A 15470-nucleotide genomic window follows, 5' to 3' on the forward strand; every position below is an offset into this window, starting at 1 on the left:
AAATAGCTGAATAGTTTAAAGTTTGAACGGTGAAAATCGGCTGAAAATTGTGGAAGTAGTTAAACGGCGAAAAACGTACGGAAGTCCTAAGAATAATAAAGAATAAAGAGAAACAGGAACTCAATAGTGTGGATGCTTAAAGCATCCACACAATAATAATAATAATAATAATAAAGAATAAAGAGAAACAGGAACTCTATAGTGTGGATGCTTAAAGCATCCACACAATAAAGAGAAACAGGAACTCAATAGTGTGGATGCTTAAGCATCCACACAATAATAATAATAATAATAATAATAAAGAATAAAGAGAAACAGGAACTCAATAGTGTGGATGCTTAAAGCATCCACACAATTACAGTACATCATCCGATATTAACTGGATCAGTAAATATTGACTAGCCACATGCAATTAACTCAGTTTGATGACGCCAGTAATTGAAAAAAAAATAAAAAATTGTAATCTCTGAAACAGAGTACCTTACAGCTGTTTGTAATTTAACTGCTGCTCTACTCAAATCTATTAATGGATTATTTTTTTTTTGTCCACAGTCTTTACAATGCTGTGATTAATTTAATCAATATTTAACAGATCTGCATAAGACAGATCCAAACAGGTTATAAAATAAACACCTTTGGCAATTATTCAGAAAAAAGTGCTGTAAAAATGGTACTCAGTTAAACTTGTTCACAAGCTGATAGTATTTAGCAGTGTCAGTTATTTCCCAGTAACAGGGGTGTGTCAGTTTATCAAACAGCGTCACAGCTCATTTACTGTTGGACTACTGTTCTTTATTGTAAGTGGGTGTCAAGCTTGTTGTCTGTAATTTGTTGTTCACACATTCACCTCCGAGAGCCTGCATTTGGGTCCTATCCTGCCTGCTCCACACACAGTTCATGACACATTGTTCACTGACAGATTCTCCTCGAACATCTTTAGGTGTTTAGAGTTTTCACTGTTTCAGTGTCAGCTCCTTTACAGCAGTTTATAGTCAGAGAACAACAGCTTGGTTAAACCTTTGACTTTTTTGCACTACTTTCTGTTTTAATTCTGATGCTAGTTTATTTCTAGAAGGGAGATGCGTCCTGCAAGACGTGTTGCCGCAGATCTCATAATGGTGGTGTGCCCCTAAAAGTTTTATTACAGAAGGTCTCTCATTCTAGTCTAAACAAGTGTCTCAGTAACTTTGCACTACAGATGGTCCCCTCTTATCTACATTTTCCCCAGGCAAGCATGAGTGAGAGTCTGCAGCTTTCTACTCCCGAAGGACACATGGTCTCATGCCTTTATTTTTCAGGGCTGTGTCCACTTAATACTACACTATATAACTTTATAACACTTATTAATAAAAAGCATAGCATTATTGAGCCACTGCAAATTATTCAATCCCAACAGTAGCTTCAAGTTCTATAACCATTTTAGTCTTAGTGGCAAAACCAAAGATAAAATGAACATAAAACAGTCACAAATCCAACCTCAGTCTGTCCACTCACTCTGCAAGATGCCGATTAATGACTCTACCTATAAAGACTTTGACTGAGAGTTAGATCTTAGATGAGTAATAAGAAGTCTATGGCAGATAAAGTCCCAACAGGCCCTTTTATACAGAGTGTTGAGGTATTTGTTTGGACACAGATTATATTACTATGATAAAACTACAGCTGTGCAAAACACGGCCACAAAACTTCACATGAAGCGTATGTTCAAATATGGGTGCGGTCCAGCAACTCAGTGATTTCATGCTTCTGTTGTTTCCTGGCAAGATGGTCTCCAGTTTAAAACTTATCATACTTCTGTGCCATTACATCAATTTGGAACATATGATTCATAGCACAAAGAAATGTTAAGACTTCTCAGACTGTTTAGAATTACCTGACAATTTCAGAAGATGTGCTCAGATAACAAGAAATTAATTAATACAATAAATGTATGGAATGGCTAATAATTTATCTGGTAAATACATTTGTGCCAATAAAAGGTGATAGATAACTTAGTCCTTGCAGCAAGGAAAGTGCCCTCTTTCTTTATTTTAAATCTTTCTTACTCATTTACTTTTTTTGTTTTTTCTCTATACTGAAATTGAAATATCACAAAAAGTAGTTGTTCTCAAAGATTCTACTTTCTAATATACCCTACCTTTGTCATCTGCATCAAAAGTCTGAGTAAACCATTGTACTGATGATAATATATGTTGTCTCCCACAGGCAAACATAATGGAAATCACTCAATCAGTTACTATGACAACAATGAGTAGTAGTCCGTTCCTGGACTCTCAGTTTCGTTATGTGTTCATCCCGGTTTTCTACATCATCTTCTTCATCCTGGGCTTCATCTCTAACCTCTACGTGCTGTTTGTCCTGCGCTGCCATCGTCAATTCAAGGCCATGGGAGAAATTCACATCTATATGACCAACTTGACCATCGCTGATCTTCTGTTTGTGTGTGCTCTTCCCTTTTGGATTGACTATTATATCCGTGAGGGAGACTGGGTTTATGGAGACGTCATGTGCCGGGTGACAGGCACCTTCTTTTTCATCAACACCTACGGCACCATCCTCTTCCTTTCAGCCATCAGCATCAACAGATGCTGGACGGTGACTCGGCCTTTAGACGCAGCCTCGTCCGACAGCAGACTTCGTGGAATTATTGTTTGTTTTTTTAACTGGGTGTTTGTTCTGGCGATGTCTGTTCCTGTTTTGGTGGGTGAAGGGATCAACGTGCACCAGAAAAATGAAAATGGACCAAAAAATTTCACACGCTGTTTTGAGGGATACCAGAATCGAATTAACGAGAAAAAGCAAATATTGGCTGTCACTCATTTTTTAATAATCGGATTGTTTTTTGTTGTCTTCTCACTCATTGTGATATGCAATATCCTTATTGCTCGAATCTTAATTTATAAAAACTCTCCTCAGTCGAAAATTCAGTCTTCAGAAACAGCGTCTAAAATGCCCAATGTAATGTCCACATTTAAACAGCTGACAGGGGTAAAACGGAGGGCTCTCCAGATGTTGCTGGCAGTGGTGGGAGTGTTTGTTCTGTGTTTCCTGCCACACCACATAGTTCAAGGCCCCTGGGCTCTGGCAGTGCTGGAGATCGAAGACGGCTTCGGCCACGTGAAGTACAGCGAGACCACTCGTCAGTTGCTGAACGACGCTCATCAGATCACCCTGGTTCTTATGGGCCTCAACTGCATTTTGGATCCTGTAGTTTATTATTTTGCCACAGGGAAGTTTAGAGGATTCATCAAGGCCCACATTAAAAAATTAATCCCATGCACGCAAACTCGGAGCTACCACTTAAACCAGCCTGCATCACCTGTTTGAACTCGAGGAGTAAATCAGAGGCCTCATAGGAAAGCCCGGGGGGCAGGATGAAACTCAACACATCGAAAGGAGTTCAGTGGTGATTGTATAAAGTATTCTCAGAAATCTCACTTATCCAGCATTTTGAACCAAACCCCATCTCAAATAAGATTCTCTCTATTTTATGACTGAGATGAATCTCAGTGACTAACCTTGGAATAATTTTGAATCCTTAGTTACATTATTAAGGTGGCCATGAAACACCACAGTTTGTATTACAGTTTTTCTCAATTGCTTAAACATTATAAACAATCTTTTGAACTAAAATTTCAAAACCATAACACTATTTTACAAAAAGCACACCCATTTCCCTGAACTATAAACACTATAGGGCGACCGTGGCTCAGGGGGTTGGGAATTGCATCTGTAACCGGAAGCTCGCCGGTTCGATCCCCGGGCTCTCTGGCCTGGTCGTTGTGTCCTTGGGCAAGACACTTTACCCTACTTGCCTACTGGTGTTGGCCAGAGGGGCCGATGGCGCGATATGGCAGCCTCGCTTCTGTCAGTCTGCCCCAGGGCAGCTGTGGCTACAACCGTAGCTTGCCTCCACCAGTGAGTGAATGAATAGTGCCATTGTAAAGCGCTTTGGGTGCCTTGAAAAGCGCTATATAAATCCAATCCATTATTATTATGTTAACACATGAGTGAGATTTGGCGAACTGTTACTGCAAAACTCTGCACACAAGTCCCTACATTTTTCACTGCTTACTCCATGTGGTAAAGCACTAGCATTCAATAATGTTACAGTTTTTTTCTGAATGCTTAAACCCTAACTGTGATTCCTGTAGCACAATCTCTAAAACTATTCAGACTTATAGCAAAACCACTCACTGAGTTTGCAAAACTAAAAGCACAAAAACTGCTTTGCACTCAGTTTGCAATTTTGTAACACACACTTTGCAAAACTGTAGGCACAATTCACTGCACAACACTCAATTACCAAATTTCCAACACACTCCTAGCAAAAGTATACACATGTATGGCTATCATTAACACTAATTTGCCAACTGTCTGGCACACTTTCACATGTGAAAACTTTTTTAGATAATTAGTTCACTTTGCAATCAGCCTAAGCACTATAATACAGGTAAGCTGTGTGTGCGGAGTACAATGGAGGGAGCAGAAAGAGTGAGAAGTAGAGGAGGTCGAGGAAGAGGACGTAGAGGTGAAGAAGTAGGATGAAGAGGACGACAAGGACAAGGAGGAGCAAGATTTGTAGCACTGCCATATGCCAATGAGAAACACACCAATACCATTGATGTAAAAATACTGAAATTGTTACTTTACAGAATTGCTAGATGACCAGATGCTGGGGCAGAGGAAGCATGTTCACTGCAGACCAAGTAACCCATATAGTCATTATGGCGATTGCAAATAATCCTATACTTGGAAATAAACACTTGTGTTTGTTTTGATGTGTTTGAATAAACACCAGTACTTGAAGTTTGGATCCCTCTATGCTTATGGATCTATGACAGAAGTATGAGCTCAAACTGACATAGCCTACCTTGTGCGCAGAGAAAGCAAAAGCCAGATGTGTTTTGTATTCATACCATCAGTGTGCAGTTGGCGCATTGTGTGCTTAGTAGATGATGGCTTGTGTGTACTGTTTGATACGGAAACACCATTTTTATGAAGGTGTGAAGAGTTAATCTAGCTGTGTTTGCTTTTGCAAGAGAACTACAATGTTTTGATGATTGGGTGACAGGTTTTCTTATTTGTGTGAAGAGTTTTGCAAAATTAGCCAATAGTTACAAAAAATGTGCTTAAGCAATCAGAAAAAACTGTAACTTTAATTAACATAACATTACAAATTAACCAAGTGGAAACACTAGGAGTCAAAATGTATCACTCACCAATCAGAAACTTTAATGGATAGATAAAAGGGCAAAAGTCAGCTCATTCAGGTTTGAAACAATGGATCCAAAGACATGCAAAGGAAGAGGTTGAGGAGGAGGAGGAACATAATTGGCCATCGGGCTATTGTAAATGTCCTTGGTCAGCGTGGAAGGAATGTCACTATGTGCACAGCCATCAGCCAATGAGGGTACTCCACCGCCATGCCATTCTAGGACCCTATAACAGTATGGTTCGCCTTGCTTTTCTTGATGGTGTAAGACAACATATGTTCCAGGTGGACTACAGGGAACCAGCACAGCCAGAGCAGCCTCACTATGTTGTTGTTTGGGACAACATCAGCTTCCATCGCGCTGCTCTGGTTCATGACTGGTTTACCAATAACCCAATGTTTTCTAACCTGCCTGCATACTCTCCCTTTCTTAACCCGATAAAGGAGTTATTTTCAGCGTGGTGGTGGAAAGTGTACAACAGGGAACCTTATGTCCGTGTTCACCTCCTCCAGGCCACTGAAGAAGCCTTCCTGGACATATCAGTAGATGCATGCCAGGGTTGGATCAGGCATGCAAGAGGATTTTACCCCCTGCTGCCTGGCTAGGGCCAATATAGCCTCTGATGTGGATGAGATTTCCTGGCCTGACCCAGACCAAAGACAGGATGCTGAGGTGGAATAATGTTTTTGGCGTGTGTTGTACTGCATGGTACATGAATAAAAATCGTGCCACTGTATGTACATTGATCGCATCTTGTGTTCATCATGTGAAAAGGTATTTGAGGGGAAGAACCACAAGCAACATAACTTGCCAGTTTTGGAAATATTGTTTTTAATTTATTGGACCAATGTGTAACACTATCTTGTAGTGTCTGTATTTTTGAGGCCTTGAGTGTGCTGTCTGTGGGCAAAGTTTGATTTTTCAGGAAGAGTGAATGGTTTTGGGAGTAGAACTTTATTTTGACCTGAAAATACTATGTTTGGGAAAGTGGGTGAGATGTTATGGAATTTGTTGTTTACTGTGTTTGAGAATACGAGGCATAGTTTCAAGAAATGCGTTTAAGCAATTGAGAAAAACTGTAATGCAGTGGAGCCCTATTCTAAAAAAACCAACAATGAGGTAGCACGTCTGTGAAACTGGATTTAGGAAATAATAGTTTAAAGTTAAATTTTGTAGAGCATGTTTACAGGTAGGTTGGTTGCCGCTAACAGACTTATATTAGGTTATGTTAGCTAACTAGTGACAGAACCAAAAACTCAGAGGAAAACAAAGAGACTAAAATCAAAAAGCAGTCTAAGGGAATAACATTTGTACTGCCCCTGGCTGCAGCAGTGAGTCTGATGATAATACAGTTTTTTCTGATTGCTTAAGCACATTTTTTGTAACTATTGGCTAATTTTGCAAAACTCTTCACACAAATAAGAAAACCTGTCACCTAATAATCAAAACATTGTAGTTCTCTTGCAAAAGCAAACACAGCTAGATTAACTCTTCACACCTTCGTAAAAATGGTGTTTCCGTATCAAACAGTACACACAAGCCATCATCTACTAAGCACACAATGCACCAACTGCACACTGATGGTATGAATACAAAACACATCTGGCTTTTGCTTTCTCTGTGCACAAGGTAGGCTATGTCAGTTTGAGCTCATACTTCTGTCATAGATCCATAAGCATAGAGGGATCCAAACTTCAAGTACTGGTGTTTATTCAAACACATCAAAACAAACACAAGTGTTTATTTCCAAGTATAGGATTATTTGCAATCGCCATAATGACTATATGGGTTACTTGGTCTGCAGTGAACATGCTTCCTCTGCCCCCAGCATCTGGTCATCTAGCAACTCTGTAAAGTAACAATTTCAGTATTTTTACATCAATGGTATTGGTGTGTTTCTCATTGGCATATGGCAGTGCTACAAATCTTTGTGCGAAGTGACTGTACTAACCGATTCTCTTTTCAAGATGTCCTTATGGTACTTGCTACAGTGTAGCGGCTCGAGTTAGGCTGGACCCGTTGGCCAGCTACCCTCAGGGTCATTCCACGGTTGATTACATGGTCCACTATTGTAGCTCTGATGTCATCAGCAATTCTATTTCTTACTCTTCCTACCCTTCCTCTCCCCCCTTCTCGTCTTCCTCTTGCTCCTCCTTGTCCTTGTCGTCCTCTTCATCCTACTTCTTCACCTCCACGTCCTCTTCCTCGGCCTCCTCTACTTCTCACTCTTTCTGCTCCCTCCATTGTACTCCGCACACACAGCTTACCTGTATTATAGTGCTTAGGCTGATTGCAAAGTGAACTAATTATCTAAAAAAGTTTTCACATGTGAAAGTGTGCCAGACAGTTGGCAAATTAGTGTTAATGATAGCCATACATGTGTATACTTTTGCTAGGAGTGTGTTGGAAATTTGGTAATTGAGTGTTGTGCAGTGAATTGTGCCTACAGTTTTGCAAAGTGTGTGTTACAAAATTGCAAACTGAGTGGAAAGCAGTTTTTGTGCTTTTAGTTTTGCAAACTCAGTGAGTGGTTTTGCTATAAGTCTGAATAGTTTTAGAGATTGTGCTACAGGAATCACAGTTAGGGTTTAAGCAATCAGAAAAAACTGTAAACGAAGGAAGTACTTTCTACTTTCACTCTGTCAATTTACCAGTAGTTTTCATTGGTAGCTAGCTGTTAGCTGTTAGGCTAGAGTTTGTAGACCACTTTATAAATGAGGACTGTGTGAAGGAGAGGCTGTTATAGTCAGGTGCACTGGTGGTTCACTGAACCGACAAGCTAGAGTCAGACACTGATTTTCTTTTGTTGGGTTGGGTGTACCGAACGGTGCAATCAGATAGAAGCGCAGATGTGCGCTAGATGCAATAAGCACTATTTTATGGAATAAAATTATCTTTTTCTCAATTACATCCAAACAGTTTACAACATAACAGGTTAGTATATTTGTGTCATTCCACAAACATAACTAAGTTTCTTATCGATGCACGATCGGGAATCCTAAGATTCATCAGCATGTCCATAGGGGGAATTAATTGATGTCAGTGTTGGACAAAAGCAATGAAGAACAACTTACCGCTAAAGAGACAGAGAAAATAGACAGTACATTTTTCCAAGCCTGGTGAAAAGCTGGTGTGTTGGATTCCAGCTTTCCTGTCTGGTGACTCAGACAGGTTGTCCTCTGCACTGTTCACATCTGCAACCAACCAACCCAGTGATGTCATGTTCTTAACTGGTACAAGGTGGCACTAAACATGCTTTAAAACCTTCAACCTTTAAGAAATATCCAGCTCCATAGACAGAGTTAAATATATGACAGTTGTTTAGAGTAGTGCTCCATGGTGTAAATTTGCCTTTATACATGTAGTGTTTCATATCCACATTAAAGGTTGGAGAGGCTTAATCTAGGAATTATACTTTGCAATCAGGGAGAGACGAAAGGAGCATTCATTGTGTTGTGTGCTTGTACATGCAGATGGAATTAAACCTTTACCACAGAGGGACGCTGGTGAAGCTTAAAATGACACTGTGCTTTTATTTTTTATTAGTCTCTGCCTCCATCATGTGGTTTAAATGCAGTATTGCTCACTTATCTCAGTGGCTGTAAAGAAAGCAGTGTGATCTTCAGACTGCACTAACATCCTGTAAAGATGTGGGATCATTCTGAGAGTCAACATCCAAATATGTTTTGAATGGCCTACAAGAAACCTGGAATTCAAGGTGTATTGAAGAATAAATGTGGCATTGTAAAATATTAACTTTTACTGTTAGAATTATGGCACTCTATTTTTGCCTTTTATAATGTATTTTCACGCATATTTGCACATGCTTTTTCTGTCATTCTTCTTTGCCATTTCTTCCCTTTCACCTGCATCACATGTTGTTTTTTTTGTAATATTTCCTCATCACTGAGGATCTTATTGTCATGGTCACCCACTGGTGAAACCTTTTTTTAAAGAAAGGACTTCTTTTTCTTACCTTTAAACATTTGCAGGGTTCCCTCTGAAATGTATATGAGTTTTTGTAAATAAAAACATGAAATCAAATTTGATCAGAGGATCTCTGCCTTTATTAATTCCTTGCATTCTGATTGAATGCCTACAGTGAAAGCACATGATGATAACTGAGGGCCAGTTGAGTAAGTATAGTAATATTCTGAAAGATAAAATGAATGGAGGAATGTGGTTGGTGTTGACAAATGAGAAGATGTTCTGTATCCTTTGTGCTTTCCCACTTTTAACATTTTTTATGCTGACATGATTCATATTCTAGTATTATCAGATTCCTTCTCATTTTTAATATTCTAAGACGCACACATGGAGAACTTCTTTTCACTGCTCGCTTATTCACAAGTACAGATGTCTTCTACATAAGCTGATTTCCTAAATGACATAAAAGGCTCAAGACTGTCCTTTCCAGGCAGGAATCAATCTTACAGTTCTTTAGCGACGCACACAACTCACACCATGCCTAGATGTCCACTGTTGAGTCAGTTTGAAAGGTGGCTCTTGCTACCAGTTAGCTTAATCTCAGTGCTCTGGAGTCCAGACCAAGTCTGGTCTAAAGACAAATATCGGTACCAAGCAATGATACAAAATATTAAATCAATAAAACTTTCATAAAAAAGGGTCATCATTGCAGATGAAACATTAAAAACTCTCAATCTCCTTAAAAAAATACAGTCGTTGTTGGACATTTTTTTTCAATGTAGCAGCAAAATGTGACTCAAAGGACAGAGCAATAACAAGAATAACCCACAAATACTTATAGCTATCCACCAGTTCAATGGCTGCACCATTCATTGCACGATGAGGGGATGGCTTCCTGAATTCAATTACCATGTCCTTAGTTTTCAAGGTGTTGAAATTTAAAAACGACTGATAACACCAAGAAACAAACTCATATCTCCTTTGTAATTTTTTTTTTACCTTAGAGATATTCCCTTCAATAAAAGCTGTCTTCCTTTCATGAATCAGCCTCGAAGACCATGGTTTGTTATTTGGGAAAACTATGCACAACTTTTAAAGGAATAATCATATCTCTACAAAAGCTGCAGATAACGTTGATCAGTTCATTAATGTTTTCGGATGACTCTGTAAACACCGACCAGTCAGTGCAGGCAAAGTAGCCCTGCAGGTCTAAAGAGACGTCGTTATCATACTTTTGTGGGGTGTTTCCTTGCCTTCTCTCTCCGTAGCACAGTCCTATAAACAGGCAGGAGATGCACCGTGTTTTGGTCAGAGGATCTGAGTGCGGGGCCTGCCACAGATGTATACGCACCTTTAATGGAACCATAACAAAGATCCAGAAGCGTGTAGGAGAATTGACATATTTATAGAAAGTGCCCAGTGTTTTCTTCAAATTACAGTAATTAAAGTCCAACAGAATAACATTAGGGGCCTCGGGACAGAGGGATTGGAGCGAGTACACGGGGGTGTCAGTCGCAATCTTCGAATTTGCTTTCGGATGGACGTAATTAACGGTGACGTTGATCTGCGGGAATTCCCTCGGCAGGTGACGGCCTGATAGACAAGAGAAGCTCAGTGTTTGGCAGATACACCTGTTCACGGTAAAGTTTTTACACTATTTCTAAATAATATATTCCTCCTTCTTTCTGTAAGTTTATGCTTATGTATATGATGGAAGAAGATGGCACAGCGACACAGGGCCTGCTCCTACTCTGGTTCCTGTTTTATTTTAGGGTGATTTAAAATAATCGGTAACACATTTTGCAGCATTTTTTTTTTTAAAGAAAATTACATGTAACCAAGATCTGTGAATAGTGGCAGTGACTTTTCATACACAAACTAACAACTATAACCCCCACATTTTTATGTCTCGTATCAGCATGTGCCAGACATTCTCCTTTTTAAGGGCCAGTTTTCCTGTGTAAGCAGCTCATTTCTTTACTTGGTAACATTATTTCTTTGTTGTTGTTCTTCTTGGTGCTTGTTATTGTCAGGTGTATGAAACTGTGGAGGTGAACTTTACGTATTTTGGACCATTTGGGGCTTTCCTAAGAAGACTGAAGCGACACCTCCTCCGTCTTGCCCCGAGAGAACACTCCCACTCACACAGTCTGATGCATAAATTCCCTCTCTGTCAGAGAAGTCATGCTATTGCTGAACTGCAGCTGTAAATTCATTAATCAACAGAAGAAGCAGACGGTAAGTGTACGGTTCTTTCTGTAATTTTTCTTTTAAAATGACACAGAGGATATATTATCACAGCAGGTCATGTAACATCAACTAACCATTGATAAAGCAATTACAGTAATTTTAGTGTGGCACATATTCAGAAAAAAATACAGTAAAACTAACAACAAACAGAGATTATTATCTACTTATTTACTGTTGGACTGTTGTTCTTTATCGTAAGTGGGTTTCAAGCTTGTTCAGTGACAGATTCTCCTTGTATGTATTTAGGTTGTAAGAGTTTGCACTGTGATTCAGTGTCAGCTGTTTTACAGCAGTTCATAGTCTGAGAACCACGTCCTGGTTCAACCTTTGACCCTTTTTGCACTACTTTCTGTTTTAATTCTGATGCTTATCTTTGACTGAATTCAGGCCACGTGAGAGAGATCTTTAGTTCTGTAATCACTTTAGCGTAAGCAATAAAATGAACATAAACAAGTCAGAAATCCAACCCCAGTCTTTCCCTCATGGTCTACAACTGAGGCTTCATGATGTATAGTCTATTGCCTTTATTTTCAGGGCCGTGTCCACTTAATACCACGCTATATGGTTATATGGCATTTTAGTTAATATAAAGCATAGAACTGAGGCACTTCAAATAATTCCATCCCAACACAGGATAAAGCGCCCTGCCACAACACAAAAATGGTTCAGCAGTGGTTTGAGAGGCACAACAACAAGTTTGAAGTATTGGCTTGGCTTCAAAATTAACCAGATCTCAATCCAGTCATGCATCTTGTGAGTTCTCCAGGACAAACAAGTCAGATCCATGACTTCATCCAGGACTTCAATGATCTGTTACTGTCTTGGTGCCAGATACACACCTCTGGGGGTCTAGTGGATTCCATGCCTGGATGGTTCATGGCTGTTTTAGAAGCAAAAGGGGGAGGAACACAACATTAGGCAGGTGGCATAATGTTATGCCTGATTGGTGTATACATTAATACATCTTAAATTAATTTAATGGCTAAAAAGGTGATGAAAGGGACACAATATTTGACTGGTAAATACATTTTTACAAATAAATACTGATACACAACTTAGTCCTTGAAGCAGGAGAAATGTTGTTGCTTGTTACTTTCATTATTTTAAACCTATTGTAGTCATTTACTGTTGTTTTTATTTATTTGTTGCTTTTATTTATTATACCTGCCTTCAATGGAAGGACAACAAAAATAAGTTATTCTCAAAGGCTTTTCCCTCCATTGTACACTTTACCTTTGTCATCTGCATCAAAACTCTGCTCATCTGTCACAGGACACTGTATTTATGGTAATGTATTTTGTTTCCCACAGACAAGGATGACTCAATCAGTTACTATGACAACGATGAGTAGTGTGGAGTCCACAACCATTAATTCCACTGAGAGTCCGTTCCTGGACTCTCAGTTTCGTTATGTGTTCATCCCGGTTTTCTACATCATCTTCTTCATCCTGGGCTTCATCTCTAACCTCTATGTGCTGTTTGTCCTGCGCTGCCTTCGTCAATTCAAGGCCATGGGAGAAATTCACATCTATATGACCAACTTGACCATCGCTGATCTTCTGTTTGTGTGTGCTCTTCCCTTTTGGATTGACTATTATATCCGTGAGGGAGACTGGGTTTATGGAGACGTCATGTGCCGGGTGACAGGCACCTTCTTTTTCATCAACACCTACGGCACCATCCTCTTCCTTTCAGCCATCAGCATCAACAGATGCTGGGCGGTGACTCGGCCTCTAGACGCAGCCTCGTCAAACCGCAGAATTCGTGGAATTATTGTTTGTATTTGTATCTGGGTGTTTGTTCTGACGATTTCTGTTCCTTTTCTGGTGAGTCCAGGGATCAACGTGCACCGTAAAAACAACACTGACATACGTCGCTGTTTTGAGGGATACCAGGGTGGAACTAATGACAAGAAGAAAAAAGTGGCTGTCACTCATTTTCTAATAATTGGATTGTTTTTTGTTTTCTTTTTACTCATTGTGATATGCAATGTCCTTATTGCTCGAATTTTAGTTTGTAAAAATTCTCCTCAGTCAGAAAGTCAGTCTTCAGGAACACAGTCTAAAAAGCTCACTGTGACATGCATATTTAAATGGCCCACAGGGGTGAAACGGAGGGCTCTCCAGATGTTGCTGGCAGTGGTGGGAGTGTTTGTTCTGTGTTTCCTGCCACACCACATAGTTCAAGGCCCCTGGGCTCTGGCAGTGCTGGAGATCGAAGACGGCTTCGGCCACGTGAAGTACAGCGAGACCACTCGTCAGTTGCTGAGCGACGCTCATCAGATCACCCTGGTTCTTATGGGCCTCAACTGCATTTTGGATCCTGTAGTTTATTATTTTGCCACAGGGAAGTTTAGAGGACTCATCAAGGCCCACATTACAAAATTAATCACATTCACCCAAACTCGGAGCTACCACTTAAACCAGCCTGCATCACCTGTTTGCACTCTGGTAGCAAATCAGAGGCCTCATAGGAAACCCACAACGGCTGGGGTGGAGGACCAAAGTCAACATGGTAGGAGGAACTCATTGGTTATTTTATAAAGTATTTTCAAAAATCTCACTGATCCAGGATTTTGAACCAAACCACATCTCAGATAAGATTCTCTCCATTTCATGACAGAGATGAAATGGAGAGCATGTCCACATTAAAGGTTGGAGAGGCTTGTTAGCCTTATTCTAGGAATTATACTCTGGAATCAGGGAGAGGAGGATATATGGTGTTGTGTGCTTGTACACGTGGAGTTAACCATTTACCACAGAGGGAGGCTGGTGCTGCTTAAATCTACAGTGAGTCAGAGCGGTGGTTCACGCAGTTCACAATCCACTGTATAGAGCCTTCTTGAAAGACTCCCCTACTGTGCTTTTATTAGTCTCTGCCTCCATCATGTGGTTTAAATGCAGTATTGCTCACTTATCTCAGTGGCTGTAAAGAAAGCAGTGTGATCTTCAAACTGCACTAACATCCCGTAAAGATGTGGGATCATTCTGAGAGTCAACATCCAAAGTTTTGAAGAAACATGGAAACTATTCCTGAAGATTACTTAAAGAGTATTTAAGGTGCATTAAAGAATAATTGTGGTATTGTAAAATATTAACTTTTGCTGTTGTTAGAATTATGGACACTCATGTTTTGCCTTTTATACTGTATTTTCATGCATATTTGCACATACTTCAATTAACCTCTGCCCTTGTCCATCTTCTTTTTCAAAATATAAGGAAACAAGCTGTAGCTCAAGACTTTTTCACAGTGTTGTACATATTGACCTATACCTCTAACGGACCTGTACCAATAACTGGTTTTAATATAAATACAAGAAATATGTCATTTATGACACATCATCTTGTGGAAGTTGTTCTCTCTGAAAGTTTTTGTAAATAAAAACATGAAATCTAATTTGATCAGATGACCTCGGCCTTTATTAATTTCTTCCATTCTGATTGAATGCCTACAATGAGGGTTAACCTTTTCTTCACTTAATAGAGGAGGGGTGGAGAACTTGTGCAGACGCCTGGTAATGAACTAATCATTTGATTCAGGTGTGTTGACCCAGGGTGATATCTAAAACCTGCAGGACACCGGACCTTGAGGCCTGGAGTTCCCAACCCGTGTAAAAGAGTTACTTGATGGAACTGAATGCTTGTGGTAACCTGTGGAAACACTCCTTGTTAGAAGGATAAAGCATTACCCTCACAGTGTGAAGGGTTGACTAAGACACAGGAGTGTGAAGTGTTGAAAGTGAAACTGTTAAACGCTTACAAGCCGTGTGTGGGTGTATGATAACATCCTGTTCCAGTAGTGATGATAGTTGTTGGTAAAGCTGACAACTGCATGGAAATGAAACTACAGTAACAATAACAACTGTAGAGTAGGGAGGAGTCACACAGGACAGGATCCCTGACTGGAGGTCAAAGACCATTGCCATGAGGAAGGACTACGAGGAGAACAAATCAGGGAGCGCTAAGTCTAAACCAGGGCCTCTCCCCACAAATGTTTTCTGTTTCAATGTGTCTAATATGTGCTTTGAATTACGAATTGTTCTCCAGTTCTCTGTGTCCTGACACTGAGAGCTCCACA

The 15470-nt window shown here is 39.9% G+C and overlaps 2 protein-coding genes across 3 annotated transcripts; both read left to right on the forward strand.

Moving 5' to 3' along the window:
* The first annotated feature begins 2211 nt into the window (after positions 1-2211).
* On the forward strand, positions 2212-6538 carry LOC113012464 (platelet-activating factor receptor-like). The gene has a single exon (XM_080294019.1). It carries the CDS (start codon positions 2215-2217, stop codon positions 3325-3327), a length of 1113 nt encoding a protein of 370 aa, XP_080150145.1. The 5' UTR covers positions 2212-2214; the 3' UTR covers positions 3328-6538.
* A 3918-nt stretch (positions 6539-10456) lies between these two features.
* On the forward strand, positions 10457-14794 carry LOC113012355 (platelet-activating factor receptor-like). 2 transcript variants are annotated; one of them, XM_080293929.1, is made up of 3 exons: positions 10457-10783; positions 11177-11381; positions 12704-14794. In XM_080293929.1, the coding sequence occupies exons 2-3, from the start codon at positions 11328-11330 to the stop codon at positions 13934-13936; spliced, it is 1287 nt and encodes a 428-aa protein (XP_080150055.1). In that variant the 5' UTR covers positions 10457-10783; positions 11177-11327; the 3' UTR covers positions 13937-14794. The 2 variants fall into 2 exon arrangements, with proteins under 2 accessions (XP_080150055.1, XP_026008276.1); XM_026152491.2 differs by lacking the exon at positions 10457-10783 and having other exon boundaries at positions 10938-11381.
* The last annotated feature ends 676 nt before the right edge of the window (positions 14795-15470 follow it).

Source organism: Astatotilapia calliptera, chromosome 19 (genome assembly GCF_964374335.1).
Source record: "Astatotilapia calliptera chromosome 19, fAstCal68.1, whole genome shotgun sequence".
Lineage (NCBI taxonomy): Eukaryota > Metazoa > Chordata > Actinopteri > Cichliformes > Cichlidae > Astatotilapia > Astatotilapia calliptera.